Source organism: Leucoraja erinacea, chromosome 1, assembly GCF_028641065.1.
Source record: "Leucoraja erinacea ecotype New England chromosome 1, Leri_hhj_1, whole genome shotgun sequence".
Taxonomy (NCBI): Eukaryota; Metazoa; Chordata; class Chondrichthyes; order Rajiformes; family Rajidae; genus Leucoraja; species Leucoraja erinaceus.
Genome location: NC_073377.1, coordinates 74,455,037 through 74,467,515, shown reverse-complemented (window position 1 = coordinate 74,467,515; position 12,479 = coordinate 74,455,037). Strand labels below are relative to the sequence as shown.

The following is a 12,479-nucleotide window of genomic DNA, read 5'->3' as shown; positions in this document are numbered from 1 at the left end:
AACATGTGCAGCATCTTACTGCAGATGTTGAAGGATCTTTATCATAACATTGTAGTCTGATAAAGTCTAATTAAAGGTGGTTCAAAGGTCTCTAACGTGGTAGATGGGAGATCAGGACTGCACTCTGGTTGATTTTTACTTGGTAATTATTAGAGTAGTAACATATCATCAGTCAATATAGTAAGATTTGAATATTAACTCCAATTCTGAAATTCAGTTCCATTGATTTCAATGACATAGAATTTCACAAGCTGAAAAAACTTATGCTTCCACAGCCATAGTGCACATGGAGCAAATGTGACCTTTGGTGAACCTCTACCCCAACATCACTGATTGCCAAGATGAAGTTTAAATTGAGGGAAATAGGTCTTGTGGGATGACCAGTCTTGATGGTTTTCAGCTCTTGCCCATTGACCCTGCAGTTGTACAGGGTCTTGGTGAGACCACACCTGGAGTATTGCGCGCAGTTTTGGTCTCCAAATCTGAGGAAGGACATTATTGCCATAGAGGGAGTGCAGAGAAGGTTCACCAGACTGATTCCTAGGATGTCAGGACTGTCTTATGAAGAAAGACTGGATAGACTTGGTTTATACTCTCTAGAATTTAGGAGATTGAGAGGGGATCTTAAAGAAACTTACAAAATTCTTGAGGGGTTGGACAGGCTAGATGCAGGAAGATTGTTCCCGATGTTGGGGAAGTCCAGGACAAGGGGTCACAGCTTAAGGATAAGGGGGAAATCCTTTAAAACCGAGATGAGGAGAACTTTTTTCACACAGAGAGTGGTGAATCTCTGGAACTCTCTGCCACAGAGGGTGGTTGAGGCCAGTTCATTGGCTATATTTAAGAGGGAGTTAGATGTGGCCCTTGTGGCCAAGGGGATCAGAGGGTATGGAGAGAAGGCAGGTACGGGATACTGAGTTGGATGATCAGCCATGATCATATTGAATGGCGGTGCAGGCTCGAAGGGCCGAATGGCCTACTCCTGCACCTAATTTCTATGTTTCTATGTTACCAAGTTCTGACCAAACCTCCTGATTCTTCCAGTGCTCTTCCTTCTTTGCAGTTTAGTTTAGTCTATTGTCACGAGTACCGGGGGTGCAGTGAAAAGCTTTTGTTGCGTGCTGTCCAGTCAGCGGAAAGACAATACGATTGCAATCGAGCCATTTCCAGTGTATGATAAGGGAATAACGTTTAATGCAAGGTAAAGTCTGATCAAGGATAGTCCGTGGTCACCAAAGAGGTAAATAGTAGTTCATGGTCTTGAATACGTACCATTTTAACAAAGCCCATGGTTAGTGTACAGTTCAAAAAACATATTTTTAAAAAACACACAGGTAGGTGGAACTAATGTTGACAGTCCTAAATTCTCCAATGTTTTTAAATCAAATTGGAAATGTCAGTCAAATAGTGAAAAGGCATGATGTTTATGAATAAAAAGCATCCTTCCATACAAGTTTCTCAAATTTAAAAAAATGATATAACTATTTTAAAACAGTGCATTTTTTGAACAGCAGCCCACAGAGGAATTTTCATCCAGCAAGCTACGGTGTGGTTTACAGTCCGTGCTGATTTTAATGTTCTAGACAAAAGTTCTTAAGTGGAAGGAGCAGAATCGGGCCATTTGGCCTATCAAGTCCTCTCCACCATTCAATCATGGCTGATCTATATCTCCCTCCTAACCCCATACTCTTGCCTTCTCCCCATAACCCCTGACACCCATTGTCTTTGAATCCTGAGCAGGGGAATTTCACAAAGTCTCTTGAACATGTGTCCACAGGAGTGCCTCGGCACCATCGAGGGGAAATATGGAAGCTTCTCGCAGAGCAGCATCAGCTGAGGTATCAGCTCCCTGCGAAACAACAGCCAAAGAACACTCCATATCAAGAGCTATTAAAACAGCTGACGTCTCAACAGCACGCCATACTCATTGACCTTGGTGAGTGTCCACTTCATTCATTATCAACTCCACTCTCTCTCACTTCCGATTATTCAGGCGGGATTAATCGACTGAGTCTATTGTACAACATGGTCGACTTGCATTCAACCTGACTAAGGTACATTAGCTCAAAGGCTGGATTGTGAATCAGTTGACCATTCCACTTGGACGGATAGAGGAGGATATTAGAGCCAATATATTTACGCTATAGCAGAGTAGGTATAGGCTATATACGAGCCAATTCCTCTTTTCCCGGTGAGTGTCTGGAATGGTTTGTCAGCGTGTGCAGTGTGTGCTGGAATTCCAGGGTGAATGCCAGTAACTCTATACCGAGGGTGGAGATCGTGTCATAGAGAAGGTAAGTAACTAAGAATTAACACAACATTGTTGTGATGTAGGCTGACTTCTGGACCATCATAGTCTGGTACTTTTCTGTTATCCTTATTATGTTTCCGTATTATTAATTATAATATTAATTTATCCTAATTATTAATGAATTGTTATAGAAACATAGACAATAGGTGCAGGAGGAGGCCATTTGGCCCTTTGAGCCAGCACTGCCATTCATTGTGATCATGGTTGATCTTCCCCAATCAATAACCCGTGCCTGCCTTCTCCCCATATCCCTTGACTCCACTAGCCCCTAGAGCTCTATCTAACTCTCTCTTAAATCCATCCAGTGACTTGACCTCCACTGCCCTCTGTGGCAGGGAATTCCACAAATTCACAACTCTCTGAGTGAAAAAGTTTTTTCTCACCTCAGTCTTAAATGGCTTCCCCTTTATTCTAAGACTGTGGCCCCTGGTTCTGGACTTGCCCAACATTGGGAACATTTTTCCTGCATCTAGCTTGTCCAGTCCTTTTATAATGTTATATGTTTCTGTAAGATGTCCCCTCATCCTTCTAAACTCCAGTGAATACAAGCCTAGTCTTTTCAATCTTTCCTCATATGACAGTCCTGCCATCCCAGGGATCAATCTCGTGAACCTACGCTGCACTGCCTCAATCACAAGGATGTCCTTCCTCAAATTAGGAGACCAAAACTGTACACAATATTCCAGATGTGGTCTCACCAGAGCCCTATACAACTGCAGAAGAACCTATTTACTGCTATACTGAAATCCTCTTGTTATGAAGGCCAGCATTCCATTAGCTTTCCTCACTGCCTGCTGTACCTGCATGCCAACTTTCAGTGACTGGTGTACAAGGACACCCAGGTCTCGCTGTACCTCCCCCTTACCTAACCTAACCCCATTGAGATAATAATCTGCCCCCTTGTTTTTGCCGCCAAAATGGATAACCTCACATTTATCTATATTATACTGCATCTGTCACGGATCTGCCCACTCACTCAACTTGTCCAGGTCACCCTGCAACCTCCTAACAACCTCTTCACAGTTCACACTGCCACCCAGCTTTGTGTCATCCACAAACTTGCTACTGTTGCTCCTAATTCCTTCTTCCAAATCATTGGAGTGGAGTGCCCCAACACCGAGCCTTGTGGCACTCCACTCGCCACTGCCTGCCATTCTGAAAAGGACCCTTTCACTCCTACTCTTTGCTTCCTGTCTGCCAACCAATTTTCTATCCATGTCCACACCCTACCCCCAATACCATGTACATATAATTATTAATAATTCCTTATCTGCCTGAATTTCTTTCGTCTGTCCTGAAGGATGCATTGTTGCAGAGGCACCTTGACATGATTGGTTGGTTGTCCTGATGTACCAGTGGAGTTTTCCTGCCCATCGCCTCCATTTGTCAATAAAGAGGAATATGGAGCATTCCTTCGGGATTTCATAACTGTCATCATACAAGGGGCAGGTCTGGCTGTCACATTAGATGTTCATCTCAGACCACCAAATCACATCTCCATCTGTTTGCCAACCCTTCCAACACTTTCTCCTCCTTTTGAGGAGTTTGCATGTTTCACCTCCTGTTTTTATTTGAAATAGGCATTTCCCAAGCCTATCCTTGCAGCCTCAAAAACACTCATCAAATTGTCTTCACATCTTTCTTCCACTGGCCAAATCCCAGCTCAATATGGTTTAAAATGCAATCATCTCAAGCTCTCCTCACCATTCCCTCAACAAAACCATTCACATATCTTGCTCTGGCCTTCATCTCTCCCAAGCCAGAAGGATGCAGATTTAGATGGTCGTGGGAGCTAACTGGTTTAGCTATTCGCTACCATATCCGGTAGATCCATGCATCACACACACTAGCTCCTGCTGCCAACTATGGTCACAATTCCATGACCATCCTTCAATGAAAATGTAACCCCGAATTGAAGCCCTCTTCCCCACCTCCTCCTTCTTCACTAAAGCGTGAGGCACTCATAGATTTATTTGTTCCTTAAGCATCGAGCCGTCCAACAAATTCTTCTGTAGTTTCCAGATCTTTCCGTCCAACCATATCAATCTTCCTCTGAGATTTATCTCTGCCCAGGTGCTTGAATAGAAAATTGAGTTGAAAAGTTCTTGTTCTCTTGTCCTTCCCCCCCCCCCCCCCCCCCCGCTCTTGCCCCCCACATCTTGTCCCCCTTCTCTCTTGCCCTCCCTCTCTCACACCCCTCTCTCGCCTCCCCCCCCCCCCCTCCCCCCTCCTCACTCCCCCTCTCCCCCCCTCCCCCACCCTCTCTCTCTCTCCTCCTGCCCCTCCCTCTCTCTCTCTCTCAGTGTTGTAGCCTGAGGAAACAGAAGATAAAACCAGGCTGAAACCTCATATTCTGACTTTAATTTCAAATAACTGTGGTATTCTCTACTTGAATTCCTATGCAAATATTTCTGCCACATTTCGTGTTTTGGCTGATTTTTTTTTTAAGGGAATTCCTCAGTCTCTGAAATGCGTGTATTAACCTATTGCATTGTTTCCTTCTGAACCCGAGCAGGGATTACAGAGAAGGCTGAGTATTTTATATTTGGCAAGGGAATATAGAAAAAATATAATTTGAATCAGGTTGAAGTCTTGGCATCAAGGACATGCTATTATAGTGCTGTGGGTTCTTGTGTTCAGCATTTGGCTGCGGTAAGTCTGCTATCTAAAGCCCAGGTGTAAACAGACATGTGGCTGGTAATTAATGGCAATGTTCAGACAGTGAGTAAAGGATTCAAACTGCAGCAGTGAAATAATTGAAATGGAAACAAATATCCACTAATAAATCATGGCTTTGCCGACAAGAAGTTCAGAGAGGTTTTGGTTTCGAAGAAGTGGATTTGTCAGTGGTGATGTCTATGTGCCTGCGCTGCTGCAGCAAGCAAAATTTTCATTGTACCTCACCTGTATCTCTCCTGTACCTCTCCTGTACCTCACCTGTACCTCACCTGTATCTCTCTTGTACCTCACCTGTATCTCTCCTGTATCTCACCTGTATCTCACCTGTATCTCACCTGTATCTCTCCTGTATCTCTCCTGTACCTCACCTGTATCTCTCCTGTACCTCACCTGTATCTCTCCTGTACCTCACCTGTATCTCTCCTGTATCTCTCCTGTACCTCACCTGTATCTCTCCTGTATCTCACCTGTATCTCTCCTGTACCTCACCTGTATCTCTCCTGTATCTCTCCTGTACCTCACCTGTATCTCTCCTGTATCTCTCCTGTACCTCTCCTGTATCTCTCCTGTACCTCACCTGTATCTCACCTGTATCTCACCTGTACCTCACCCGTACCTCTCCTATACCTCTCCGTACTCCTGCATACGACAATAAACTCCACGAGTTAAAACTCAACCCACGACTGAGACCAACGGCAAGACTAAGTGCAGGCTCACAATTGTTCTGCTGAACTCCACTCACTCCACCTAGACCGACCTGATCTCCAAGTTGCTAAAAATCTAATTCCCCCTCCCATTCCCACACTGACCTTTCTATCTTGGGCCTCCCCCATTGTCAGAGTGAGGCCCAATATAAATTGAAGGAACAATGCCTCATATTTTGCGGTATGAAATGTGATTTCTCTAACTTCAAGTTACCCTTGCTTTCAATCTCTCTCTCCATCCCTCCGCTGACTTCGTTCTCCCACTCGTTTTACTGTCGTCCTGATTAAATGTTACTGATTGGGTGCCTCGTTGTCACCTTCCCCTCAGGCAACAATGAACCATTCTACATTTAGTTAGCATTGTCTGCTTTGCTCAGTGTTTCACACCTCACCCTTCCATATCTCTAGGCTCCCTCTCCCCTGACGCAGTCTGAAGAAGGGTCTTGGCCCAAAAGGTGACCCATTCCTTCTCTCCAGAGATGCTATCTGTCCTGCTGAGTTACTCCAGTATTTTTGTGTCTTATCCACTGTCATTGTTTGCCTACTGCTTGTTTAAATGCTAGCAAGCGAAACAGTAAGCCTTTTATTTTTATTAATGCAATGACTTGTGAGAAGCAAGTGTGATCAAAGCTTATGGGGCGTGGCTTGTGCCTGGCGCCACATTGAAGCAGAATGTGGTTTGTGTTGATGGTTCATGCGGCGGTGGGTTGCATCTGTCGTGAGGAAGCAGGGATTGGCAGGTGCTTCCACACAGGAAGGAACAAAGAAAGGGTGGGTCATCATGGGGCTTTGCTTATCTTGACACACTGTCTGATGAAGGGCCCACCCAAGCTGCTTGGTTTTTTTTCCGCCCTTCTTCAGCTGCTTATCAATCTACTGTTATCTTGATTGTTTTCTGTTATTTTCAAGAACTGGGTTGACCCTAACCAGGCTTTGTAAGGTAGGCCTTTTCAATAGAGAAGTGGTGGTGGTATCAACTTTTGGAATGAAGAAGCAGTCGGCAAGAGTTTGTGTTTTTGCAGGTTGTGTGAAAAGATTCATGTGCAGAGGCTTGAACATGTGCAATGGACCTGATGGGGTATTGTATTTGGCAGGGTTCGGCCCAGGCAGAAGTAATCCCAAGCAAGACAGATATCTGTTGGGTTCCAGCCATAAGAGGGCGGCACAGTGGCGCAGCTGGTAGTGCTGCTGCCACACAGCGCTGGAGACCCGTTTGATCCTGACCTCGGGTGCCCATGTTTGATCCTGACCATATGTGGAGTTTACAGGTTCTCTCTGTCACCAAGTGGGTATATCCTGGGTCCTCCAGTTTCTTCTCACATCCCAAAGACGTGCAGCCTCTGTAAATTGCCTCTAGTGCGTTAGAGAACGGACGCGAAAGTGGGATAACATTGAACTTGTGTGAACAATTGATCGATGGTCAGCGCGGACTCAGTGAGCCGAAGGGCCTGTTTCTATACTGAATCTCTAACCTAACCTAACTATAACATAATGTCCTCTGTGTGACAACTATCTGCCTATGTAAGCGGAAGTGAGTGTCCCCAGGTTGGGACGTACACTTGATCATCAGTCAAAATTTTGTCATCTAAAACAAAAGAATGTCAAAAATAATGAGCAGGTTAGGCGGCACGTGCAGAGAGGGTGACAGATTTAGCTTTTCAGATCTTTAACCTTTCATCAGAAAGGGCGAAACTTAGAAAAATGTAACTTTTATTGGTTCAATTTTGCTTTTATTTTGCTTCATACGTGCGAAGTGCAGATACACAGTGAAATTATTTTTCTTACGAGCAGTCCAGTAGAGTATTGCCATACCCAAGCAGATCCACGATTTGCAAGTGTGCAGGAATAGCCCACTGATCTCCCATGCAAGGAGCACCATGTTTTGGCACCATTTTCAAAGTCCAGTCCACGCTCTAGATATTATGAGCGGTGCCCATTCCAGGCAAGCCCCAGACTGCTGCAGACGTCTAGTCATGGCCGGCCTTGGACGTCTGTATCAACCAACGAACCAACGTCCCTCTCCATCACCCATCCACCTTTGTTTCCCAGGGTCTTCTACCGCAGCCAACCTCGAGGGCACACTAGCCTAGACCCTGGTTCCCTCTCCTCTCCTACCAGCCTTGCTAATTACCTGTCGTCATCACTGGCTCCATCTTCCCGGTCTCTGGTCTTCAGGGAACGAGCCTTCAGGCCACGATCAGCCAGGTCCTATGTGCAGGGGACAGTGTCTACGGGGTTTTTTGCATTAGGACTATAGATGGGAGAGGATGTGCAGTCATTTTCAGGGCATTTTTTACCATTTGCACAGATAGGAAACAGGGATTGGATTGTGAAGGGGAGGCAGTAGGAATTACATGTCCCCTTGCCCTCGGACAGAGCTCTGTTCGCAATGAAACATTGCTATGAAGTTGCAGGTCCTTGCACAGATTGACAAGGGTCAGCTGCTTCAGACAGCTCTCACAGGTGCTGAAGCTCGGATGCAACCCCAGCACGAATTGTCTTCACTAGAGTTATTGTATCTGCCACAAACATAACAACATTTTCTCCTGACTCAACCCCTCCGCTCCAAGTCTGCCTGGATACAGGAAGCTTTGTTCGGTATTTGCTTTGTTTAGTGATCTTGGCCAGATTTCCATATGGGAGAAATCTGTGACTCTGTAACACTCTGCACTCCGATGTGTAGAAGCACAAGTCCACTTACAATGGTTCATCTGTTCCTTCAATGCATTCTTGTTTAGCGCATTCCCCTGTGGGGAAATTCCCCAATGAGGGACCATGTCTGCACCTCAGGCATGGGCTGGGCTGCTACACCCGACCTGTGAATTTGGCCAAATCTTGGCCTTATTAGTTTTTTAAATAAATGGGTTAAAGTGAATGGAATTAGAAAGCTCTGTCTCCAGTACAATTTTACTTCGGAGTCACGTGAGTGACTACGTGAAGAACCCTGCCAGGACGCATGCGTGTCATATCGCTACACGCATTGCGAAACAGTCAGGCGGGGTGGAACGACGTTCCCCCGCAGCGGCAGTTTAAAAGCCGGAACTTGCAGGTAAGAGTTACTCTGCGGTCTTTTGTGTTTCCCATACCAATTTACAGGTGGGGAGTATGGACAAATCAAAGAAAACAAAAAGGGCTGCGACAAAGCTGGTGGGAGAGGACCGTGGAGTAGCGGGCAGCCAGCAGCGGCCAGCGGCACGTGAATCACCGATAATGGGATCAGCTGTACCCGATGTTGCCCCCGCACCGGCCAGATCCATTCCGCGGCCGGGCGGTAAGGCAAGACAGAAAACTGATGAGTCCGACTTTGAGCAGCCGCGGGCGGGCAGTGACCGTGAGCGATGGAGCATTTTAAAATGGAAACCTTTGTTACTGCTAAACAATTGATTTCCAAAGGTTACTTCATGGCTAGCATCGATTTAAAAGATGCTTACTATTCAGCGCCTATAAGAGGTGACCACAGATGTTACTTAAAAGTCAACTGAATGGGACAGCGCTGGCAGTATAAAGCGCTGCCAAATGGGTTAACATCAGCCCCCAGGCTGTTCACAAACATTTTGAAACCAGCCCTAGCGTTTCTACGGAAACGAAAACACATGGGCATGGCATATCTAGATGACATACTTATTATGGGCAAAACTTTGGAATTGGCCAAATAAACTGTAACAGCCACAAAACAGTTATTTGAAAAACTAGGGTTTATTATCCATCCAGTTAAATCGAAATTAACGCCTTCCACTACTATGGACTATTTGGGCTTCACCGTTGACTCAGTTCACATGTCAGTGACTTTGCCTAAGGGAAAGGCTATACACTTAATAGAGGCTTGCAATAACCTAATTGACATCAGTAAACCATCCATCAGATTGGTAGCAAAAGTAATTGGCAAAATGGTGGCTGCTTTTCCAGCCACACAATATGGACCTTTACATTACCAAAATTTACAGAAAGCAAAAATACAAGCACTCAAAATCAATGCAGATCATTTTGACAGACCAATGAAGCTACCAACCAAAGTTAAAATGGAACTAAAATTTTCAATCCAATCATTATCAGTAACCCTTCTATGGTACTACAAACTGATGCCAGTGCACTTGGTTAGGGTGCCACCAATTCCATCTCCAGCTGTGGAGGTAGATGGACTGCTCAGGAGGCATCATTATTACTCACACTGGGCATAAACTACCTGGAAATGTTGGGTGCATTCTATGGCCTAAAGTCATATTGTACTGGGTCATATCACCAGCATGTTAGTGCCATCAACTGCGCCAGAAGTGCCCTATCAACATATCTATGGCAAGGAACAGAGCGTCACTCTGTTGGGACTCACCCACTGGTAACAAAACTTATGAGGGGAATTTTTAATACCAATCCCCCAAGAACCAGGTACTCCCAAATATGGGATGTGAGTATTGTCCTGAAGATGCTCAGGAATTGGTCTCCAGCAACAGCTCTGTCCCTACATAGACTGACATTAAAAACAGTCATGCTAATGGCATTGGTCACGGCACAAAAGGTACAGTCATTACATAAATTAAGACTGGACAACATGACTTCTACATCAGAAAATATCACGTTTCATATTTATGAATTAGTAAAGCAGAACAGACAGGGATCAGCAGGCCTCAATATAGAATTTAGGTCTTACCCAACAGATGATCGTCTCTGTATAGTAAGACATTTGTCGTTATACATGGAGAAAACGAAAATCATCAGAGGCAATGAGAAGGCACTTTTAGTCAGCCACAAGCAACCACACAAAAGAGTGACGGTCCAGACCATCTCAAGATGGCTGAAACAGGTTCTAACACAGGCTGGGGTGGATACTAATATCTTTAAATCTCATTCCACCAGGGCTGCAGCTACATCGGCAGCTATGCAGTTGGATGTACCAATGGACCAAATCCTCAAGGCAGCAGGATGGTCAGGGGAAAAAACATTCCAACTATTTTATCATAAACCAGTCATGAAACCTGGAACGTTTGCAGAAACAATTTTAAGTTCTGTAATTTAATTTACCCCATAAATAGGGGTTATAATTTTGTGTTCATAAATTTTATGGATTTCAATGTCGGATTCATGTCTAAATTATGTTGACACAATTCCTCCTACAGCCATTAAGGCAGATGTGATGCATGGACTCGTTTCCACGGCATGAAATCACAGAGCTTTGAAATCTTCACGTAGTCACTCACGTGACTCCGAAGTAAAATAGTAAGATTAAACGAGAACTTACCAGTTCGAAGTTTGATCATTATTTTATGAGGAGTACGTTGAGGGAATACGTGCCCTCCGCTCCCACCCATGATCATATACTCAACTGATATTTTCTTTCTCTAATCTTACTATGTTTAAGTCATTACAGTTATCTGTGATTTCACATCGCTGCTTTGAAGAATGACACGCATGCGTCCTGGCGGGGTTCTTCACGTATTCCCTCAACGTACTCCTCATAAAATAATGATCAAACTTCGAACTGGTAAGTTCTCGTTTAATCTTACTATTCTTGTCCTTCATTGCACATATCCAGTGACAAATACGCTTCCATTCTGATTTGTGCCTGTAGCAGGCAGGGTCCTATGGTGTACTGGAGAAGGGAGGTGAGGGCATCTGCAGTTCCTTGATCGTTACTTGAGTAAACTAACAGACGCGGCCAAGATTCATTTGTGGATATTTCTGGCTATGTTTCAAGTGGGAATTGTCCTCATTTAATATTGGCAGCATAAAGCCTGCTTCACTGGTGTAATAACTAGAAGGTGGAAGAGAAGAGCTGGAGGCGAGAAAAGACTAATACAAATCAGAGCCAGCAACACGTCTCCTCAGGCGGGGCGGTGCCCTAGTGGGCCCATTGTTGGCTAGGGAAGGTGTGATCTCAAAACGGATACTATATGGTGAACTGTGCACTGGTTAGACGACAAGGGTGAGCGGAGGGGGAAGGTGAGAAGAGGGGAGTGTATGTAGAAGTTATTTAAAAGTTGATAACTCAATGTTTATACCGTTGGGTTGTCAGCTGCCCAAGTGAAATATGAGGTGCTGTTCCTCTAACATCCATGTGGCCTCACGGTTTAAGATATGGTTTGCACTAGGTGACTGGTGGTGAGGTGGATGATGTTGAGAGAATAGCATATAACCATATAACAATTACAGCACGGAAACAGGCCAACTCGACCCTTCCAGTCCGTGCCGAACACGTATTCTCCCCTAGTCCCATATACCCATATGGGTATATATGGCATGGACCACTGCTGGTGAAGCTTGAAATGAGAAGACAGGAGTGTTGTGCTCGTCAAAAAGCCAGCAAGACCGTTAGCTTTCTTCGTGAGTTGATGCGCAAACAACAGGAAACATGTTTTCCCATGAACTACTGGTGAGACCGGGCAAAGATGTACTAAATGACTCAACTTGGAAGATGGTAGAGATGGAATGAACATGCCATTTCATCAGGAAAGTTAATGTCCTTGCAGTAGGTGACAAGGGGCACTGGGATCAGTATGAAACGAGCTCAAGGAGCTGAGATAATAAGAATGGATGGTAATGCAGTTGACAAAATGCATGCCAAAATAGACACAAAGTGTGGAGTAATTCAGCAGGTCAGGCAACATTTCTGGAGAACATGAAGAACAAAATGTCCAAGGCTTTCAAAGGGATGATTGATGCAAAAATGTGGTTGGGGCAGCATGTTATCACAACTATATGTACTACTATTAGGCATTGATAGGACGTTAGATTTAATCATATGGGAGGGCACTTCTTGAAATGAATTAAACTATATAGTTCTCTTCAGTGGA

At 44.7% G+C, this 12,479-nt stretch overlaps 1 protein-coding gene across 6 annotated transcripts in view; it reads left to right on the top strand.

Annotated features, from left to right (window-relative positions):
• The window catches only part of tbc1d1 (TBC1 (tre-2/USP6, BUB2, cdc16) domain family, member 1), a 253,815-nt gene that overhangs the window by 197,273 nt on the left and 44,063 nt on the right, over nt 1-12,479 (top strand). For all 6 annotated transcript variants that reach the window (XM_055637685.1, XM_055637669.1, XM_055637677.1 and 3 more), the window contains one exon: nt 1,778-1,936. In XM_055637685.1, the coding sequence (XP_055493660.1) occupies nt 1,778-1,936 (159 nt within the window). The remainder of the gene's footprint in view (nt 1-1,777; nt 1,937-12,479) is intronic.